At 53.1% G+C, this 23,242-nt stretch overlaps 1 protein-coding gene across 1 annotated transcript in view; it reads right to left on the bottom strand.

The window, feature by feature from the left end:
- Nucleotides 1-23,242, bottom strand: part of LOC126278037 (cadherin-related tumor suppressor) — an 817,086-nt gene that overhangs the window by 192,527 nt on the left and 601,317 nt on the right. The window contains 2 exon segments of the mRNA XM_049977779.1: nt 3,514-3,719; nt 9,981-10,209. Of these exon segments, the coding sequence (XP_049833736.1) occupies nt 3,514-3,719; nt 9,981-10,209 (435 nt within the window).

Here is a 23,242-nt window from a genome sequence, read left to right as displayed (position 1 = left end):
AACGGATCGCCGTAGCTGCGAAGGCAGTACAGCGACTCACGTAGTGGATCCGACACAACTCTCGGCGCTTCCCAATCCCATGCAAGCCTCTTCATTCTGGATAACTCAACGTACTTCCATTTGAAGGTGCTCACTGTATTCGAGGCTCGATGTTGCTCTGTAGTTTTGGTCCCTCTCGCTTCCCTCACTTACCAAATTGACAACCCTCGGGAACTCAGAATCTGTTCTGTGAATCGATTCCTTGTTTTACTCAGGCTGTGGCACAAATATCTTTTTTCGCCAGATCGATTGAGTACTTTCTCATTACTTTTTCGATCTTCCTTACAAGGCCACACTCTAAACAGATGTTTTCAGAAACTATTTTCTATCATGTAAATTGACAGTGAAGCGACAAAAGTCGTGTAATACGTCCAAATACCGTGCCGGGACTCATTTTGCCGGGTGTAGTGCAGAGCCGCGGAGGGGCACGCCCTCAGCAACTCGCCGGAAGTCCCCGGCAGAAATGTCGAGCCGCGCTGTCCGTACAGCCCACAACTGCGGGATTCTGCGCGCGAACTCGCTTCTCGATTGTGACCCATAAATGTTCGACGGGATTCACGTCGGGCGATCTGCATGACCAGATCATTGGCTCGAATAGCCCACAATATTCTTCAAACCTATTACGAACAATTGCGCCCCGGAGACATGGCGTTTAGTCATCCACAAAAATACCGTAGTTGTTTGGCTGCAAATCCCCTCCCAGTAGCAGAAGGTAATCATTTCCAGTCAATGTTCGTTTCATTTGGAGCAGAGGACCAGTCCACTCGGCGTAAACACAGCCCACACCGTTATGGAACCACCATCAGCTTGGTGACTACTTGCTCCGTAGGGCGTGCGCCACACTCGAACCCTACTGCCAGCTGTCACGAGCTGAAATCGGCCTAGGCCACGGTTTTGCAGGTGTCGAGGGCCCAGCAGGCACGGTCCCGGGCCCTGGGCGGCGCAGCCGGTGTCGTGCTGTTAGCACAGGCGCCAGTCTCACTCGTCTGCTGCCGCCGAATTTCGCAGCGCTGGCGCCACGGACGCGTTCGTCGTGCGTCCCACGCTGATTTCTGCGGGTATTTCACCCAGTGTTGCTTGTATGTTACCGCTGACAAACACTAGGCAAACGGCGCTGCTGTCGGTCGGCAGGTGAAAGCCGTCGGCAACTGCGTTGTCCACGGTGAAAGGTAATTAAACCTGAAATTTGGTTTTCTCGGCACGCTCGCTCCTAGTCTTCTCGTTACTCCATCAATAAAACACGCCATGGCGTCCATGACACCAGCCTGCAAACACGTCTAATGAATTCGCAACTGCCAATAAGGTCTGCCTTCAGCTATAGAATGGAATGACGACAGTGAAAGTTTGTGCCGGACCGGACTCGAATCCGGGTTTACTACTTATCGCCAGCGGTCGCCTCACCATTTGGCTATCCGTGCACGACTCACTGCCCGGCCCAAACTTCCACACGTCGTCAACAATGCGTCTACGACCTGTACCCGTACACCCGTTATGCGTACTCCCGTACAGGTCGGACGTACTTGAAAGTCGCTTGCCCGGTAACATGGCCACTGCAATATCGTATTTATCTGCTGACGTACTTGAAAGTCGCATGTTGTACTGCAACCAGTCGACTCGTACAAATAGTTGACATTAGCAATTTGTAGGGACATGAAGTGGCAGATGGCACGGGCTCATTCGCAGCTGAAGCAGGTGGCAGAGCTGGACTCACTCGCAGGATACTGGAAAAACACATGAGTGTACAAAGGAGCCTGCTTACAGACTACTTGTGTGACCCGTTCTCGAATATTGCTCAGCTGTGGGAGGCCCATACCACACAAGGGTGACGGGGTACGGTGAACGTGTAGAGAGGAGGGAAGCGCGAACGGTCACAAGGTTGCCTGACCCTTGGGAGAGTGTTACAGACTTGCTGAGGAGACTGGGTTGCAAGACTCTCGGAGACAGGCGTACAAGGTGTACAAGTATGAAACCGGAATTTCCCTATAGATGGTGATAGCCGTCAGTGTAGAGCCCGTGAGACTGCAACTGCAGCGCCATCTGTTTCCTGTAACGGCTGACGACGAATGTCAACGCGCAGTTACCCAAGTTTCACACATCGGTGGAACCGTAAACGTGTCCATGTTGGTGCCTACGAGCTACGATTTGCGGACAGCACTAGTTTTCTGTTATCGTTTGAAGAAAAGTGGCGCAGACTCACATCAAATGCTTTTCGAAGCTTTTGTCGAACATGCTCTCGGGAAGACACAGCGTTCAGAGTGTTTCAAAAAATTCTAAACTGGTGATTTTGACGTGAGAAACGACGAGCGCCGGAAACCATCGATAAAGTTCGAAGATATCGAATTTCAGATCTTACTCGATGAAGCTGATATTCAAACGCGACAGGAACTCGCGGAACAACTGAGTGTGACGCAGAAAGCCCTTTCTCTTCCGTTGTAAGCTATGGGAAAGGCGCAGAAAGTAGAAAACTGGATTCCGCACGAACTCAATGAAAGAAAGTCGTTTTTCCACCGAATAGTGACAGGTGATGAGACATCGATATATTTTACGAATCCTAACCGTTGTAAATCGTGGGTGAATCCAGGCAAACCGTCGATATCCACTGCAAGACCGAATCGCTTTGGAAAGAAGACGTGCTTTGTGTTTAATGGGATCAGAAGGGTATCATGTATTATGAGCAGCTAAAACCTGATGAAACCGTTAACGCTGATGGCTGCCAACAGCAAATGATCGTTTTAAATCGAGCATTACGTGAAAAACGACCGGAATACGGAAAAAGGCAACACAAAATCATATGCTCCACGATGACGCCACACCACACACGGAAAAATGGGTCAGGGAAACGATCGAAGCGTTCAGTTGAGAATACTAGGGCATGTTGTTTGTTCTCCAGACTCGGTTCCGTCCGATTATCATATGTTTGCATAACTGGGACACGGTCTCGCTGATCGAAGCTTCAATTCGTGTGAAATGTACGAAAATCGGCCGCTGACTGCTTCGATTCAAAAGAACAGTTTTTTTGCGTGGAATTGATAGCCTGGAATGTATAAACAGCAATGGAGGTTATTTTGAATAAAATATTGTTTGTTAGTTTCATCAGACGTCTAGTTATTGCAACCGAATTCCGGTTTCATACTTGTACAGCTGGTAAAGCATTCCGAGAAAGCCCGACGATTCTAGGTATATACTAGCAGCCCCTACGGCATCGCTCGCTCCCGTAGGGATGGCGAGGACGAGGCCAGATTGATTACAGCAGACGCAGAGACACTCAAACGATCGGCCTCTCCGCCCTCCGTACGTAAAAGGACCGGGGAGAAACCGTAATTAACTGGTACAGGGGGACGCACTCCCTGCCACACACATCGCACAGGCTTCCATAGCGTTTTCATGTCCACGCAGACGCAGACACCAGTTTGCCGGGAGTTGGACAGAAGCAGCAGCAGCAGCAGCAGCGGCGGCGGCAGCGCCAGCCCCCACCTGCCGCTGTGGAGTCGGGCACGTAGACGGTGTAGCGCGGCGCCGAGAAGCGCGGCGGGTTGTCGTTGGCGTCGGCGACGACGACGCTGACGTTGACGGCTGCGGCGCGCGGCTCGGTGGCGCTACCGTCCTGCGCCACCAGCGTCAGCTGGTACGAAGCCGTCTCCTCGCGGTCCAGCGGCTCTGCCGTCGTCAGCTCGCCCGTGCTGCGGCAAACAGCGTCGTGAAAACAACTGCACCACCAGTCGCACCTCGGTACATTTACTATTGCAAACAGGACGTGCGAAAACATCCGTGAGAGATGACGAGTCGGAGATAGGCACGACAAAAAGACTGTTCCAAATAAAAGTTTCGACCCGCTTAAGCCGTTGGCACACAGACCGTGCATGCGAACGTCGAACGTTGAGCGTGCCGAGTTTCTGACGTCAGAGCGCGGAATAGCAAAAATGGTTCAAATGGCTCTGAGCACTGTGGGACTTATCATCTGAGGTCGTCAGTCCCCTGGACTACTTAAACCTAACTAACCTAAGGACATCACACACACATCCGTGTCCGAAGCAGGATTAGAACCTGTAACCGTACCAGCAGGGTGGTTCCGGACTGAAGCGGCTAAAAGCGCTCGGCCACAGCGGCCGGCTGGAATAGCACGTTCGGGAGTCTTTCTGAACGTGCAGAGCAATATCTAGCGTGTCAGATATTCTGAACGTTCGTTTGAAAGTTGAGCAATGAGATGGCAAAACGCCACTGCGTCACATCCACGGCATATCTCTTCGGTGCAGAGTCGTGACTCGCCTTATTGGCTTGCAGTTGAAGTTCGTATGTATATACGCCGTTTCTGAGTTCCAGCAATCCGAGGAGCTATCGAAAACTGCCGTTAATTCTATGATTCGTTGTAATGAAATGAGGAGAAATGTAGCTGGCTGAAGTGACCGAGCGGTTCTAGGCGCTTCAGTCCGGAACCACGCTGCTACTACGGTCGCAGGTTCGAATCCTGCCTCGAGCATGCATGTGTGTGACGTCCGTAGGTAAGTTAGGTTTAAGTAGTTCTAAGTTCTAGGGGACTGATGACCTCAGATGTTAAGTTCCATAGTGCTCAGAGCCATTTGAACCATTTTTCCTGTTCCGCGCTCTGACGTCAGAAACTGGGCACGCTCAACGTTCAACGTTGCTGAAAAGCTGCCTGGATGTTTCGAGATGTAGAAGTGGACGGCTGTAGCGGTGATTGTGGACACGAAATCGCCTGGAGCATATTCCACTTACCCATCAACACACAATTAATAGCATGCAATGTTCCCTTGCTCACCCCGAACACTAGTCGGAGCTAGTTTACTAAAAAAAGTCTAAGGAACACAGCAATTTTCAAGTCATGTAGCTGCAGCGACGCCAGTGTTCAAAGCGGTTAGATTTAACATCACAGTGAACACAAGACGAACGACTTTTATGATCAGATCTATGGAGAGGCTCTAGATCTAATCATATTTATTTGACGACATGCGAGATGTGTCAAAGCTCCGTATTACACCATCAAATTTCTTTGACATAAATATTTGACGTATCAACTTTGACAAAGAAATATGACAGAAATGCCGGCCCTAGCACTGGCGACTGGAACGTGTGGCTTATGAGGAGCTACTCGACTATTTTACTCCATTCTCTTTTTTGTTCCCTTCGCACTGTCAGAGTGACAGGTGGACTGTTGCGAGCACGTTGAAGTCTCGAGAGACTCCTACCGCTGGTTTCTCGCGGTATTTCACGAGCAGCCTCGGCGTCGATCGACGGTTCCTGTCCGTCAGCGCAAGCGATCTGCAAGGTCTCGGTTTAGCGCCGGTTGTTTGTTAGAGCCACCACTTGACCGCTCCATCACCGACAGTTGACTGGCGCAGGTTTCGAATGGTTGAGATGTCCCTGGCGGATCAGTTACTCAGGTGACACCCAGCGACTAGTCCACGTTCCGAGTCCTGAGCCCACCTGAGTGCCGCATTCTGTTGTCACTACCTCACAACAAAATAGTCCCCACGTCATTTTATAGTGGCGGCTCCGTCTCTAGTGACGGACTGGTATTGTGGCCAATTCCGAATTACGTAACTTTGTTGCGATTCTTTTGATCAGACCCTGTGTTCGTATGCGGCCAACTTCGCTCCGTCAAAAAGAAAAGCACCTGCAGCCACCTTCTCCCGGTTACGTTTTCATTCTTTTCCATTTATGAGCCAATGAAGTCACTTTGTTTTCCCCCGAGGCCTACGAGGATGACAGCCCGCGGCGCGTACGCCTCGCAGGAAGGCCTGAGCTCGCTCGCTCGTTCAACTCAGCAAACAAACTGCGTTTCTACACCGGCTAAATTTGTATACGCACAAACTGCTATTATGCAGTCTTCCTGTTATTAGTCCTACAATGATCGAAAGTCCATAGGCCTACTTGTAATTGGGGGTACAATAAAATTAAAACCATGCCAAGATGATTACCAGTTGCAGAAGGAATCATTTCTTGTACGAAATAACGACTATTAAGCAGAAGACACCGACTGCTACAAACAAGCCGTTATACCATTTATATCGAGTACTGACCTTAAAGCCGGCCGGTGTGGCCGTGCGGTTCCAGGCGCTTCAGTCTGGAACCGCGTAACCGCTACGGTCGCACGTTCGAATCCTGCCTCGGGCATGGATGTGTGTGATTTCCATAGGTTGGTTAGGTTTAAGTAGTTCTAAGTTCTAGGGGACTGATGACCACAGCTCTTAAGTCCCATAGTGCTCAGAGCCATTTGAACTATTTTTTAGACCTTAAACTAAATTTTGTTGTAGTGCTTTTAATCAGTAAGACTTCATAATAGCAGATTCCAGTAGAAGAAGCAATTCTCATTACTACTTACACGGCCAGCTGCGAGTTAACAAGTTCAGAGAGGTATAGACGTAAGCGCCGCGGCCTGACTTCCTCCTAGGCCTCGCTCCCCCCCCCCCCCCCCCTCCCCCTACCCTTCCAAAGCATCCACCACCGTTATTGTCAACTGAGTTGTATAACGTTCCTCTTTCTCTTCCCCTTCCAGGTCTTCTCTAACGACTATTACTCGTAGCGCCCATAGTTGAATTATTAGCCTGTGCGTGCGTGTGTGTACGTGTGACTCTACTGCTGACAAAGGCCTTAATGGCCGAAAGCTATGACTGTGTGAATCTTTTTACTGTGCCTATCGCGGCTCAGCATCTCCGCTATATGGTGATTAACAACTTCCCTTCTCTCGTATTGTAGCCTGTAAATTAATTACATTTAGTGTTGCAGTTCTCAAGATCGAATGTAAACTGTCTTTTCTTTCCTCCGCAGTATAATAACTTTTAAACTATACTACATCTAACTAATGACATGTATATTGTGTAGCAGAAGTCGAAAAAGAGCTGAAGGACACGAAGAATCGCAAGGCATGTGGAATCGATATCTTGCCAGCAGAAGTGTTGGGAACAGGGGAAAGTAGGGAGAAAACTGCAAAGCTCTGTAACGATAGGACTGTCAGTGTAACACATCATGTAGGTAAAGTATTGTTGAGGGCGCTCAATAAAAGGCTATATGGCGATTTGGACAGATGAACTGCAGACGAACAGGTCGGGTTTAGAAGAGGGAAAGAAACACGAGATGCTCTCGTTATGTGAAGAATCTTAGAGGAATGATATATTAAAAGAAGGACAGAAATGTATGCTGTTTTTATTTATTCAGAAAAAACTTTCGACAGAGTTGGATGGAACGAGGTGATGGATATTTTGAACGGCAATGGAGTGGTCTGACATGAGAGACGACTGGTGCAGAATCTGTATTTACTACAGAAAGTAAGGATAAGAATTGGAAATGAAATAGCGGAAGAAAGCAGCATTGGAAGGGGCTTTGGAAAAGGTTGTTGCCTCACCTGTAGCTCTTCGAGTTATGCTCGGAAGAGGCCCAGATGGAAATAGACGAGTATGTACGAGGAAGAGAACAGTGTGTATAAAATTTGCTGATGGCATGTTATTAGTGTCTGAAAATAACGAACTGCAAATAAAAAGCTTAAACAACTGAATGGAGCTCGTGTGGAATGTGGAATGAGAATCAATACAGCGAAAACAAAGAGCGCGGTGACCGGAAGAGCAAGAAGACTCGGAAATATGAAGATGGGGCAAGTTATTTTCAGTCAAGTAACAACATTTTAATACCGAGCAGGTACGATCATTGATGACTCGAGATGTCAAGAGGAGATGAAAATTGGCGCTGTTGTAGCGAAGGAGTCATTGAATAGAAACAGCAGATGATTATTGTGTGGTTAACTATAGGTCCGAGGAAAAGGCTTGCCAAGTGGTTTTTTTTTCTGGATTGTGGCACTCTATGGGGTAGAAACACGGACAATGAGGCGAGAGGATGAAAATTGACTAAAAGCACTTGTTTTGTGTATATGTAGGAGAATAGAGATGATAAAGTTGGAAGGAAACGGTCGGTGAGAGAAGAAGGCTGGTACAGGCTACAAGAGGACGGAAGAAGGGACATTTCTGGAGGTGGGAGTGCTCGCTAACAGACGCTTTGGAAGGACTATACTCTGTTCATCATAAGAACACCCCTGGTGTAAGCATCGCGCCATGTATTCTTCCGCGTTTGCTTGAATCGCTTTGGATTTCGTTTCACGTGCGGCGGAGGGCAAGCTGTGACGAGTACAGTCGAGTACGATGGTAGGTGTACGTTTAACGCTGTGTTCCACGCACGTGGACTGGGCGATAACGCGGGACAACAGCTTCACCGGCGAATTAACGTTAGACGGCACTGGCCAGCCAACGGTCCAACTACCCTGCGACGGTGTGAGCAATTGCAGTTCAGACATAAAAAGAGATGAACAGAGAAACAACGCAACTTCGATCGTCATTTAATTTTTAAAAAGAATGAAATAATATTTGGCAAAACTCCAGCATTGCCACGTGCTTCTTATGTGACTAACGGAAAGCACAAAATGCTCTTGTTCTCGCCTGACATAGTATTCTCTTTACAAACAAGAGTGACGAAAATTCCTATCTTAAACACAGGGCTTTTTTCCGAGCGAGCTGTGTGTGATGCAAAAGCGTACTGCAGGGATTTCAGCGTTCGGTTGAATACTGAAGCCAATGGAGGTATTAATTACAGTCAATCGTCAGGTAATCTCTTAGCTCCTTTCTTATCCGAATTTGAGAAATACGTTTTACTTCCCGAACTGCCGTCTGCTACGTTGATAACAAACGAGTCGATCAACAACAGAATCCACGGAGACACACAAGACATGCATTTTCTCCTCTTCTCTTATGGTGTTCTGTTCTATACGGCACCAGTGTTCGGCAGTGAGTTGTGAAAAAGCTGTGTGCGTTAGATCCAGTACGTCTGGCAGCTTAACACTCTTGTCATTTATCAGGCCGAATCCCTTAAATTGCCTCGAGATCAGATCTGTTGGGTCCATACTGTAATGGCACAGTGGTAAATGTAAAAATGCGGCATTTATTTGGTGTGCACAATGCTGTGTAAATGGTTGTTTTCCACGTTTCTGCGAGACTATCCACACCTGTGCTACAAAGCAAAGGACATAGTCCAAGTAAAAGAGTTTTTGGTTCTTGATTTTTGCCTTCAAAAATTAAATGTTATGTTTTCTTAATTTAAGCAACCTTTATTAAGAGTCTTCCATAAAATATCGATAGTTAATGATTTATATTTGAAATGAAAACAGGAATTTCACGTGCAAAATGATGATGAATTTAGTAATTACGAAATGTAGGTATTTCAAATTGAACGAGAAAAGAAAGAGTCAGACAAAACTTGAACAACTGAACCACGAACGGCAATATAATAGTAATATGCTACGCTACCGTTATCGCTACACATTCGTCGTGAGTATCTATTACTCCAAAAACTCGAAAAACTCCAAAGCCGGTTATCTCTGTGAGTTTATGAAAGATGTTAAGGGCAGTCTATTTCTCGGCTGTTTGTAACCGTGTTCCGCGCGCGTGTTTCACTCCGGAGCAGTGATCAGCCATTTTCATACTTTTTCTATTAGCAGCTAACAGTCAGAGCACAACAGTGCAGACACTGTACAAGATTTTTGAAATAAATCTACATAGCTAAAGCGTGATTAAGATATACATTGATGACTGTTAATAAATTTGAATATCATAAAGTTTCATTTAATGTAACTTAGTAATAATATATCACGTACATAAGTAGGACCTAGTCCGGAGAGCGTAACAACAGGTTTATTCTTAGGATGAACGGAGTATAGTTTGTGGGAGGTCGATTGAGAGAAAGGAGGATATGAGAGATGAAGGACGACATAAAGGGAAGCGGAAAGTACGTGATGGTAGAAGGCGAGGGAGCACGGAGAGTCCGCACGCGGGAAACGTGCCTGCGGGCAGAGCATCAGCGACGACGGGGGCGTCGCGTTGAATGTGGAGCGGCTGTTTGGAGGCAGAGAGAGGACAGGGGGCAGGGCAGCGGCAGCCACGTACTCTGGGTCGACGGAGAAGCGGTGCGCGCGCTCGCCCAGCAGCGAGTAGCGCAGGCGCGCGTTGTCTCCCTCGTCGCGGTCGGTGGCGGCGGCCCGCAGCACGGCCGCGCCCGCCGGCAGGTTCTCGCAGACGCTCGCCTCGTACGCCTGGCGCGCGAACTCCGGCGCGTGGTCGTTGACGTCCTGCACCTCGACGCGCACCGTGCCCGTCCCCGTCAGCGGAGGCGTGCCTGTCGAACAGCCGAAGCAGCGCCGTCACTCACTGAGGGCGCTAGGGGGGAGGGCCGTCTCGAGCACACATACAATACCATATTACACCTGAGGCCATTCGCCAACTTATCCTTTCCAACCAGTGACCTGCCAAAAGTGACACAATACCTCCTAATATCGTGTCAGAGCTCCTCTTCCCTGGCACAGTGCAGCAACTCGTCGTAGCAGGGGGACAACATGTCGTTGGAAGCACCCTGCAAAAATATTGAGCCGTGCTGCCTCCATAACCGCCAGTAACTGCAAAAGTGTTGCTGGTACGGCTTTTTCTGCGAAAAGTAATAACGTCTTTCAATGTAATACGAGATTCGTGTTGGGCAATCTGGTCGTCCAAGTCGTTCCCTCGAGTTGTCCGAAATGTTCTTCAAACCGTTCGGGAACAGTCGTGGCCCACTGACGTGTCATCTGTAAAAATTCCATCGATGTTTGGGAACATCCGAGTCCACGAGTGGCTCCAAGTAGCTGAACGTAATCATTTACAACCAATGATCGGTTCAGTTGGACCAGAGGACCCATTCCATGCCATGTAAACACAGCACACACCACTAAGGCGTCACCACCAGCTCGCACCGTGCCTCGTCCAGGACTTCACTCCATCACTTTGTCTGGTATGCGCACCACACGAACTAGATTCGGGATTCGTCTCAACAGCTCACGAATTTCCAGTCGTCTCGCGTCCAACATACACTGTACGATCAAAAGCATCCGGACACCTGGCTGAAAATGACTTACAGCTTCGTGGCGCCTCCACCGCCAATGCTGCATTTCAGTACGGTGTTGGACCACCCTTAGACTTGATGACAGCTTCCACTTTCGCAGGCATACGTTCAATCAGGTGCTGGAAGCTGTCTTGAGGAACGGCAGCCCATTATTCACTGAGGAGAGGTATCGATATCGACCGGTGAGGCCTGGCACGAAGTCGGCTTTCCAAAAAAACATCCCATAGGAGTTTTATAGGATTCAGGTCAGGACTCTGTGCAGGCCAGTCCATTACATGTTATTGTGATGTAACCACTCCGCTACACGCCGTGCATTATGAACAGGTGCTCGATTGTGTTGAAAGATGCAATCCCCATCCCCAATTTGCTGTTCAACAGTGTAAAGCAAGAAGGTGCTTAAAACGTCAATGCCTGTGCTATGATAGTGCCACGCAAAAGAACAAGAGATGCAAACTCCTCCACGGAAAACAAGACGACACCATAACACCACCGCCTCCGAATTTTACTGTTGGTACTTCACACGCTAGCCGATGACGTTCACAGGGCATTCTCCATACCCACACCCTGCCATCGGATCGCCAGTTTGTGTACCGTGGTTCGTCAGTCCATACAACGTTTTTCCGCTGTTCAAGAGTCGTTTTTACGCTCCTTGCACAAAGCGAGGCGTCGTTTGGGATTCACCGGCGTCATGTGTGGCTTACGAGCAGCTGTTCGACCATAAAATCCACGTTTTGACACCTCTCCCCTATCTGTCATGGTACTTACAGTGGATCTTGATGCAGTTTGGAGTTCCTGTCTGATGGTCTGGATATAATTCTGCCTATTAGACATTACAACCCTCTTCAACTGTCAGTCAACATACGAGGTCGGCCTGTACGCTGTTGTGCTGTACGTGTCCCTTCACGTTTCCACTTCACTATCACATCGGAAACAGTGGACCTAAGGGTGTTTAGGATTATGGAAGTCTCGCGCACAGACAAATGACACAGTCGGAATCGGCTGACGACGTTCGAAGTCCGTGAGCTCCGCGGAGCGCCCCGTTCTGCCCTCTCACGATGTCTGATGACTACTGAGGCCGCTGATATGTAGTACGTGGCAGTATATGGCAGCACAATGCGTATGTTTTTGGGGGAGTCCGGATACTTTTGATCATATGGTGCATGTGGTCAGGCGGCCAGGAGGGGTGCTGCAGGGGGTGTGCAGAAGCACTCGCGCCCTTCGTCTGCTGCCACAGCCCGTTGCCACCAGATTCCGCCACGCTGTACTCCGTACAGCCCACATTTAGTTCTGCGCTTATTCCACCCAGTGTTGCTCGTCTGTCAGCACCGACAACTCTAGGCAAACGGCGCTGCTCACTGTCGTCCAGTTAAGCCATCGGCCACTGCGTTATCTGTGGTGGGAGATCGTGAATGAAATTCGGTATTAACAGCACACTCTTGCCGCTGTGGATCTGGGAATACTGAATTCCTAACCAGTTCCGGAATGTCCCACGCATCTAGCTCCATCTACCATTCTACATTCAAACTCGTATCAATTCCTGTCTTGCGACTGTAAGCACGTCAGGAATCTCTTCACATGAACCACGTGTATGTGCAACTGGGCCGCCGTCTGTGTATGTACGTATCGCTAACGCATGACTTTTGTCACCTCCGTGTATGAAAACAAACTGTTACGTACCGTTGTTACCAAAAATCTCGAAAGGTTCTCGGCCGATTAACTTCATTTTTTTAGATAGTAGGCTGATAAACACTTGGCCACACATAGGATATATATATATATATATATATATATATATATATATATATATATATATATATATAAGAGGTGTGTGAGCTACTAATGAGGCTGACAACATTTCAGGCGATCTCGCAATGCTGCGTTGTTCTACTTGTGTAGACAGGGTTGTTCAACCTTTCCAGATGATCAGTCCGAGTTTCAGCTCTATAAATGCTGCTGTGATTTTTGAGGGCGCCACCAGTGAAGCTGTGTTTCTGTCGTGTGCTTCGAAAATTGAAGAGCTGAATTTAGTCGAACGTTCCTCCGTCAGGTTTTGTGCTAAGCTTGGGGAGTCCTCGAGAGTGACCTTTCATAAGTTGAAACAGGCTTATGGGGACCATTCCGTATCGAGAGCACAAGCTTTTCGCTTGCACATCGAGGGTGAACCTCACTCAGGTAGACCTCCAACTTCAGAAACTGACAAAAACGTCGGAAGTGTGGGACTGAGGATCTCCTATAACGAGACAAAGACAAACTGTCGTAAATAAGAGTACTGGCACAAATCAATAGATATGAGCACATTCATTATGTAAAAGGCAGCACGAAATTTTTTTTTATAAACCTTCAACCGGTAGTGGGGCGACCCTGAAAAGTAGTGAAACCGGTAGATGGGAGCAAATAAGGCCGTGTCTTGTACCTGTATGAATAAACCTCGCCCAGCTGCCTCAAGTGTGACACGACGCTCCTTAACGTATCACCAGAAACCCGTGTCGAATTTTTTCCGTTTTTAGGTTTTCACAATTCGATCTGTATCTGCTTACAGTTCTGCAGTGATAGTGAGGTGTCCGCCGACACACCTACAAACTCTTCTCAAAATATGAAAATGGCCAAAGATGTATCGTAATTGCCTGATCATTATAAAAAAGGAAAGCACGAATAAAAATAACAGATATGTTGTGACAAAGGACAGATTTTTAAGACTTAATAATTGTGACGATGAAACGCACACAAACGTTACGGCCTGACGGTCTCTGGCCAGCCGCCCCACACGACTCAGCGCCGCGCCGCCTCTACGCCCCTCTGGCAGGAGCTGCTGCGGAGCCCGCCTCTACGCCCCTCTGACAGGACCTGCTGTGGAGCCCACAACTACGCCTCTATGCCCCTCTGGCAGGAGATGATGCTAAGCCCGCCTCTACGCCCCTCTGGCAGGAGCTGCTGCGTAGCCCGCCTCTATGCCTCTCAGGCAGGAGCTGCTGCGGAGCCCGCCTCTACGCCCCTCTGGCAGGAGCTGATGCGGAGCCCACCACTACGCCTCTACACCACTCTGGCAGGAGCAGTTGTGGAGCCCACCACTACGCCTCTACACCCCGCTGCCAGGAGATGCTGCTAAGCCCGCCTCTACGCCTCTCTGACAGGAGCTGCTGCGGAGCCCGCCTCTACGCCCCTCTGGCAGGAGCTGATGCGGAGCCCACCACTACGCCTCTACACCACTCTGGCAGGAGCAGTTGCGGAGCCCACCACTACGCCTCTACACCCCGCTGCCAGGAGATGCTGCTAAGCCCGCCTCTACGCCTCTCTAGCAGGGGCTGCTGCGGAGCCCGCCTCTACGCCCCTCTGGCAGGACCTGCTGTGGAGCCCACGACTACGCCTCTATGCCCCTCTGGCAGGAGCTGCTGCATAGCCCGCCTCTACGCCTCTCTGGCAGGAGCTGCTGCGGAGCCCGCCTCTACGCCTCTCTGGCAGGAGCTGCTGCGGAGCCCGCCTCTACGCCCCTCTGGCAGGAGCTGCTGCGTAGCCCGCCTCTACGCCTCTCTGGCACTAGCTGCAGCGTAGCCCGCCTCTACGCCTCTCTGGCAGGAGCTGCTGCGGAGCCCGCCTCTACGCCCCTCTGGCAGGAGCTGATGCGGAGCCCACCACTACGCCTCTACACCACTCTGGCAGGAGCAGTTGCGGAGCCCACCACTACGCCTCTACACCCCGCTGCCAGGAGATGCTGCTAAGCTCGCCTCTACGCCTCTCTGGCAGGAGCTGCTGCGGAGCCCGCCTCTACGCCCCTCTGGCAGGACCTGCTGTGGAGCCCACGACTACACCTCTATGCCCCTCTGGCAGGAGATGCTGCTAAGCCCGCCTCTACGCCTCTCTGGCAGGAGCTGCTGTGGAGCCCGCCGCTACGCCTCTACTCTCCTCTGGCAGGAGCTGCTGCGTAGCCCGCCTCTACGCCTCTCTGGTAGGAGCTACTGCGGAGCCCGCCTCTACGCCCCTCTGGCAGGAGCTGCTGCGGAGCCCACCACTACGCCTCTACACCCCTCTGGCAGGAGCACTTGCGGAGCCCACCACTACGCCTATACACCCCACTGCCAGGAGATGCTGCTAAGCCTGCCTCTACGCCTCTCTGGCAGGAGCTGCTGTGGAGCCCACCGCTACGCCTCTACTCCCCTCTGGCAGGAGCTGCTGCGTAGCCCGCCTCTACGCCTCTCTGGCAGGAGCTGCTGCGGAGCCCGCCTCTACATCCCTCTGGCACGAGCAGTTGCGGAGCCCACCACTACGCCTCTACACCCCGCTGCCAGGAGATGCTGCTAAGCCCGCCTCTACGCCTCTCTGGCAGGAGCTGCTGCGGAGACCGCCTCTACGCCCCTCTGGCAGGACCTGCTGCGGAGCCCACGACTACGCCTCTACGCCCCTCTGGCAGGAGCTGCTGCGGAGCCCGCCTCTACGCCCCTCTGGCAGGAGCTGCTGCATAGCCCGCCTCTACGCCTCTCTGGCACTAGCTGCAGCGTAGCCCGCCTCTACGCCCCTCTGGCAGGAGCTGCTGCGGAGCCCGCCTCTACGCCCCTCTGGCAGGAGCTGCTGTGGAGCCCACGACTACACCTCTATGCCCCTATGGCAGGAGATGCTGCTAAGCCCGCCTCTACGCCTCTCTGGCAGGAGCTGTTGTGGAGCCCGCCGCTACGCCTCTACTCCCCTCTGGCAGGAGCTGCTGCGTAGCCCGCCTCTAAGCCTCTCTGGCAGGAGCTGCTGCGGAGCCCGCCACTACACCCCTCTGGCACGAGCAGTTGCGGAGCCCACCACTACGCCTCTACACCCCGCTGCCAGGAGATGCTGCTAAGCCCGCCTCTACGCCTCTCTGGCAGGAGCTGCTGCGGAGACCGCCTCTACGCCCCTCTGGCAGGACCTGCTGCGGAGCCCACGACTACGCCTCTACGCCTCTCAGGCAGGAGCTGCTGCGGAGCCCGCCTCTACGCCCCTCTGGCAGGAGCTGCTGCGTAGCCCACCTCTACGCCTCTCTGGCACTAGCTGCTGCGTAGCCCGCCTCTACGCCTCTCTGGCAGGAGCTGCTGCGGAGCCCGCCTCTACGCCCCTCTGGCAGGAGCTGATGCGGAGCCCACCACTACGCCTCTACACCACTCTGGCAGGAGAAGTTGCGGAGCCCACCACTACGCCTCTACACCCCGCTGCCAGGAGATGCTGCTAAGCTCGCCTCTATGCTTCTCTGGCAGGAGCTGCTGCGGAGCCCGCCTCTACGCCCCTCTGGCAGGACCTGCTGTGGAGCCCATGACTACACCTCTATGCCCCTCTGGCAGGAGATGCTGCTAAGCCCGCCTCTACGCCTCTCTGGCAGGAGCTGCTGTGGAGCCCGCCGCTACGCCTCTACTCCCCTCTGGCAGGAGCTGCTGCGTAGCCCGCCTCTACGCCTCTCTGGTAGGAGCTACTGCGGAGCGCGGCTCTATGCCCCTCTGGCAGGACCTGCTGTGGAGCCCACGACTATGCCTCTATGCCCCTCTGGCAGGAGCTGCTGCATAGCCCGCCTCTACGCCTCTCTGGCAGGAGCTGCTGCGGAGCCCGCCTCTACGCCTCTCTGGCAGGAGCTGCTGCGGAGCCCGCCTCTACGCCCCTCTGGCAGGAGCTGCTGCGTAGCCCGCCTCTACGCCTCTCTGGCACTAGCTGCAGCGTAGCCCGCCTCTACGCCTCTCTGGCAAGAGCTGCTGCGGAGCCCGCCTCTACGCCCCTCTGGCAGGAGCTGATGCGGAGCCCACCACTACGCCTCTACACCACTCTGGCAGGAGCAGTTGCGGAGCCCACCACTACGCCTCTACACCCCGCTGCCAGGAGATGCTGCTAAGCTCGCCTCTACGCCTCTCTGGCAGGAGCTGCTGCGGAGCCCGCCTCTACGCCCCTCTGGCAGGACCTGCTGTGGAGCCCACGACTACACCTCTATGCCCCTCTGGCAGGAAATGCTGCTAAGCCCGCCTCTACGCCTCTCTGGCAGGAGCTGCTGTGGAGCCCGCCGCTACGCCTCTACTCTCCTCTGGCAGGAGCTGCTGCGTAGCCCGCCTCTACGCCTCTCTGGTAGGAGCTACTGCGGAGCCCGCCTCTCCGCCCCTCTGGCAGGAGCTGCTGCGGAGCCCACCACTACGCCTCTACACCACTCTGGCAGGAGCACTTGCGGAGCCCACCACTATGCCTCTACACCCCGCTGCCAGGAGCTGCTGCGGAGCCCGCCTCTACGCCCCTCTGGCAGGAGCTGCTGCGGAGCCCACCACTACGCCTCTACACCCCTCTGGCAGGAGCACTTGCGGAGCCCACCACTACGCCTATACACCCCACTGCCAGGAGATGCTGCTAAGCCTGCCTCTACGCCTCTCTGGCAGGAGCTGCTGTGGAGCCCGCCTCTACATCCCTCTGGCACGAGCAGTTGCGGAGCCCACCACTACGCCTCTACACCCCGCTGCCAGGAGATGCTGCTAAGCCCGCCTCTACGCCTCTCTGGCAGGAGCTGCTGCGGAGACCGCCTCTACGCCCCTCTGGCAGGACCTGCTGCGGAGCCCACGACTACGCCTCTACGCCCCTCTGGCAGGAGCTGCTGCGGAGCCCGCCTCTACGCCCCTCTGGCAGGAGCTGCTGCATAGCCCGCCTCTACGCCTCTCTGGCACTAGCTGCAGCGTAGCCCGCCTCTACGCCCCTCTGGCAGGAGCTGCTGCGGAGCCCGCCTCTACGCCCCTCTGGCAGGAGCTGATGCGGAGCCCACCACTACGCCTCTACACCACTCTGGCAGGAGCAGTTGCGGAGCCCACCACTACGCCTCTACACCCCGCTGCCAGGAGATGCTGCTAACCTCGCCTCTACGCCTCTCTGGCAGGAGCTGCTGCGGAGCCCGCCTCTACGCCCCTCTGGCAGGACCTGCTGTGGAGCCCACGACTACACCTCTATGCCCCTATGGCAGGAGATGCTGCTAAGCCCGCCTCTACGCCTCTCTGGCAGGAGCTGCTGTGGAGCCCGCCGCTACGCCTCTACTCCCCTCTGGCAGGAGCTGCTGCGTAGCCCGCCTCTACGCCTCTCTGGCAGGAGCTGCTGCGGAGCCCGCCACTACACCCCTCTGGCACGAGCAGTTGCGGAGCCCACCACTACGCCTCTACACCCCGCTGCCAGGAGATGCTGCTAAGCCCGCCTCTACGCCTCTCTGGCAGGAGCTGCTGCGGAGACCGCCTCTACGCCCCTCTGGCAGGACCTGCTGCGGAGCCCATGACTACGCCTCTACGCCTCTCTGGCAGGAGCTGCTGCGGAGCCCGCCTCTACGCCCCTCTGGCAGGAGCTGCTGCGTAGCCCACCTCTACGCCTCTCTGGCACTAGCTGCTGCGTAGCCCGCCTCTACGCCTCTCTGGCAGGAGCTGCTGCGGAGCCCGCCTCTACGCCCCTCTGGCAGGAGCTGATGCGGAGCCCACCACTACGCCTCTACACCACTCTGGCAGGAGCAGTTGCGGAGCCCACCACTACGCCTCTACACCCCGCTGCCAGGAGATGCTGCTAAGCTCGCCTCTATGCTTCTCTGGCAGGAGCTGCTGCGGAGCCCGCCTCTACGCCCCTCTGGCAGGACCTGCTGTGGAGCCCATGACTACACCTCTATGCCCCTCTGGCAGGAGATGCTGCTAAGCCCGCCTCTACGCCTCTCTGGCAGGAGCTGCTGTGGAGCCCGCCGCTACGCCTCTACTCCCCTCTGGCAGGAGCTGCTGCGTAGCCCGCCTCTACGCCTCTCTGGTAGGAGCTACTGCGGAGCGCGGCTCTATGCCCCTCTGGCAGGAGCTGATGCGGAGCCCACCACTACGCCTCTACACCCCTCTGGCAGGAGCACTTGCTGAGCCCACCACTACGCCTCTACACCCCACTGCCAGGAGATGCTGCTAAGCCTGCCTCTACGCCTCTCTGGCAGGAGCTGCTGCGTAGCCCGCCTCTACGCCTCTCTGGCAGGAGCTGCTGCGGAGCCCGCCTCTACACCCCTCTGGCACGAGCAGTTGCGGAGCCCACCACTACGCCTCTACACCCCGCTGCCAGGAGATGCTGCTAAGCCCGCCTCTACGCCTCTCTGGCAGGAGCTGCTGCGGAGACCACCTCTGCGCCCCTCTGGCAGGACCTGCTGCGGAGCCCACGACTACGCCTCTACGCCCCTCTGGCAGGAGATGCTGCTAAGCCTGCCTCTACGCCTCTCTGGCAGGAGCTGCTGCGGAGCCCGCCTCTACGCCCCTCTGGCAGGACCTGCTGCGGAGCCCACGACTACGCCTCTACGCCCCTCTGGCAGGAGATGCTGCTAAGCCCGCCTCTATGCCTCTCTGGGAGGAGCTGCTGTGGAGCCCGCCGCTACGCCTCTACTCCCCTCTGGCAGAAGCTGCTGCGTAGCCCGCCTCTACGCCTCTCTGGCAGGAGCTGCTGCGGAGACCACCTCTACGCCCCTCTGGCAGGACCTGCTGCGGAGCCCACCACTACGCCTCTACACCCCTCTGGCAGGAGCTGTTGCGGAGCCCACCACTACGCCTCTATGCCCCGCTGGCAGGAGATGCTGCTAAGCCTGCCTCTACTACTCTCTGGCAGGAGCTGTTGCGGAGCCCGCCTCTACGCCCCTCTGGCAGGAGCTGCTGCGGAGCCCATGACTACGCCTCTACACCCCTCTGGCAGGAGCAGTTGCGGAGCCCACCACTACGCCTCTACACCCCGCTGCCAGGAGCTGCTGCGGAGCCCGCCTCTACGCCCCTCTGGCAGGAGCTGCTGCGGAGCCCACCACTACGCCTCTACACCCCTCTGGCAGGAGCTGCTGCGGAGCCCACGACTACGCCTCTACACCCCTCTGGCAGGAGCAGTTGCGGAGCCCACCACTACGCCTCTACACCCCGCTGCCAGGAGCTGCTGCGGAGCCCGCCTCTACACCTCTCTGGCAGGAGCTGCTGCGTAGCCCGCCTCTACGCCCCTCTGGCAGGAGCTGCTGCGGAGCCCACCACTACGCCTCTACACCCCTCTGGCAGGAGCAGCTGTGGAGCCCACCACTACGCCTCTATGCCCCGCTGGCAGGAGATGCTGCTAAGCCTGCCTCTACTACTCTCTGGCAGGAGCTGCTGCGGAGCCCGCCTCTACGCCCCTCTGGCAGGAGCTGCTGCGGAGCCCACGACTACGCCTCTAACTTCCCCTCTGGCAGGAGCTGCTGCGGAGCCCGCCTCTACGCCTCTAACTTCGGCCATTGATGTCGATGACCAGTTGGCAGTGAACGAAACCAAACTCGCCCTCGTCTCCCTATAATTGTGTTCTGGCCCGGTTGAAATAGCCGGAGAGACAGCGCCGCCAATTAAAGCTGCAACGCCACAGAGGCGCAACCCGAGAAACGTGCAACTGGCTCAGAAACTTAGATGATAAGCATTCCGACGCAACCGCAGAATGCAGATACCAGTAGCGTCGTGTGTAGTCTCTGTGTAAGCAAAGACTAGCAGTGGCCTTCTCTTTCGGACTGAATGATAGCTGTTAGTGAGAATATGGCGTTGTGCTTCTCATAAGGAGGAGAAACGTCTCCCAGCAAGTGTCGGCGGCAGTGTGCGATACCGATGCGCAGTTTTGCTGTCACTGTGGTCGAGGTCCCAAGACCGTTATGCGAATATGGAATTATTCAGTCCAGGAAAACCATACTCACTCAATGACACGCAGGATCGCGAGGGCTCCACGCAACTACAGTCCGATAAAAATGTCCGCAGCTCGTTGTCTAGTGGCTATCGTGATGCCTCTGGATCACGGGGTCCGGGGTTCGATACCAGCAGGGTTGGGGATTTTCTCTGCCCTCTTACTGGGTGTTTGTGTTGTCATCATCACTTCATCATCGTTCGTGAAAGTAGCGACATTGGACTGTGTAAAGACTGGGAATTTGTACGGGCGCTAGTAACCACGCAGTTGAGCGCCCCACAAACCAATCATCATCATCATCATCATCATCTAATGAACATTACTTGATTAGGCGCTGGAGCTGGTTTCCTCCAACCACATCGCTCAACGTCACACCCGAACTGTTATCAAACTAGCACAACAATAGGTAATTTCAGTTCGAATTACTTGTCTGGCATTCTTTCTTGATGTGTTTGGATCCGAGTCACGGGTCTGGCATTTTAGTTCGTATTTCAGTACACATGACAACCTCACCAAAGGCAAAAGTCACTCCACACACACACACAGAGAGAGAGAGAAAGAGAGAGAGAGAGGACGATGCTAATGCAGTACACACATTTCAGACACATCACTAAGCAAACACTACTAGATACTTCTGCTTACGACACGATCCAGCGTCACATACACAGTTATCATAGTCATAGAGATCGGCTTATATTAGATAAGCTTCGCACAAAATTGTATGGAGCCGAATTTCTGAAGGCTGCATTTTATCGTTGCGACAGGGCTAGCACACGATCTGGTGTAGTGCAGTGGTTAACGTATGAACTTCACTTGTATAAGGTAGTAGGTTCAATTCTCGTCCAATGAAGAGGAATTTTTTTATTCATAAATCTAATCAAGAGAGTTTCGTTATATTTTTAGTCAATTAATCGGTTTAAATCTAACTTTTTAATTTCTAATTTTCATCAAAGTAATGGCTTTTTTTACATTTATTTTTCTTTCTACCATTCTCCTTTCGTTTGGACTCTGCTTGTGCAACCAAGTACCTACCAGGAGTGTTCATCGTTTGTTGATGCTGCAGCTCATTTAGCCAGCATGAGGGTAATTTCAGGTAACCAATGATAGCGAAACCTTGCAGTTTGCTTTTAGCGTTGAAACTGTTTTTTTCTCTTTTTTTTCTTTTTCTTTTTTTTTCCTGTTGCAGACTGTTGACCGCTGTTTCTTCCGGATACATTGCACATCACGAAGTTGTAGTTAGGTTAGGACATGTCTAAATTAAGGGCTACGAAACCCGACGTCTACCGCAGTTCACTCATACGCCACTTTAAATCTGCTGTCGACAGAACATCTCGCATTTCCGACATACCTCGCGCCGACCACTTCCAACATCGTTCCGCATTACAGATTAACAGCATGTGTAAAGTGACCTGCCGTGTTTGTGTGTAACCTATAGCCCAGCAGTACCTGGCCCCCCATGTGGCAACACTATAGTGACAAGTGATAGACGACAACTATCGAGTAACTTTAAGACTGTATTGCCCGAGTGGAATTACTTACTGTTCGTTCGGACACGCAGGCACATGGTTCGAATGAAATGGTCTTGTTTGCAGAAAGGCGATTGTGTCCACAGGAACACCGTGACGACACCTGGACAATCAGCACAATAACCAGTGTCTCAGCTTCCACTCACAAGGCAACAGACAGAGGCGCACATACGGTGCCAGAGCTCTGCACACAGCATGTCGTCACACCATCTGTGTATAGGTTTTGTGTTCAGCAAACAGAAGTACGTATCTACACGTCGAAGCTCTGAGGAGAACGAACGTTGCCGGACGGCACTCGCCATCATCATATGGACACAGCACTTGGCGTGATGATACTGTCGGGTACTCAACACACAGCACTTGGCGTAACGATACTGTCGGGTACACAACACAATCAACTCTGGTTCTTACATCCGCTGATTTAGACACCAGCACTATATCTCGGACGTATTAAGGCCAAAGGCTGCCATCTTCATTAGAAGGCTCTGTGACGTTATATTTCAACAAGATAACGCTAGACAACATGTTATATATGCTGTCCTGACCTGCCTCATAAAGAGAATGTTCAACTTTTGGCCTGGCAATCGTGTTCTCCAGGTCTCTCAGTCTTGCTCATGGGTTGCCATCACTAGCCAGTCGGTAAAATTGGTAAGTTCTGGCAGACAATTTAAACAGCATGCATTGACGTACTGGTATCTGCCGCATAAACTCTGTTCGGCTCACTGCCTACACCAGTTACCGTGGTCAATGCAGCCCAGCTGTAGTGGCAGTGCTTATGGTAACCACAGCATTTACAGAGGGCTGTGAGCACAGTGGCTGCACCAGCTGCAGCATTTACAGAGGGCCAGAGGGCTGTGAGTACAGTATCTATCGCTGCCGTGGCATTTGTACAGGGCTGTGAGCGCAGTGCCTATAGCAGCCATAGCGTTTACAGAGGGCTTTGAGCGCAGTAGCTATGGAGGCCACGGCATTTATTATGACCAGGCGAAACTACTTTCGTCTGGCCACAACTTTGGGTTCTTTCATTGCTCTAGGAGAAGTCTCATCACACTAGAGCACATGAAATATTAATTCACTTTATAACAAGCGAAGGCTGTTCAATA

The sequence above is a fragment of the Schistocerca gregaria genome, chromosome 6 (assembly GCF_023897955.1).
Source record: "Schistocerca gregaria isolate iqSchGreg1 chromosome 6, iqSchGreg1.2, whole genome shotgun sequence".
Taxonomy (NCBI): Eukaryota; Metazoa; Arthropoda; class Insecta; order Orthoptera; family Acrididae; genus Schistocerca; species Schistocerca gregaria.
Note: the sequence above shows the minus strand (reverse complement) of the source record. Positions and strands in the feature narration are given on the sequence as shown.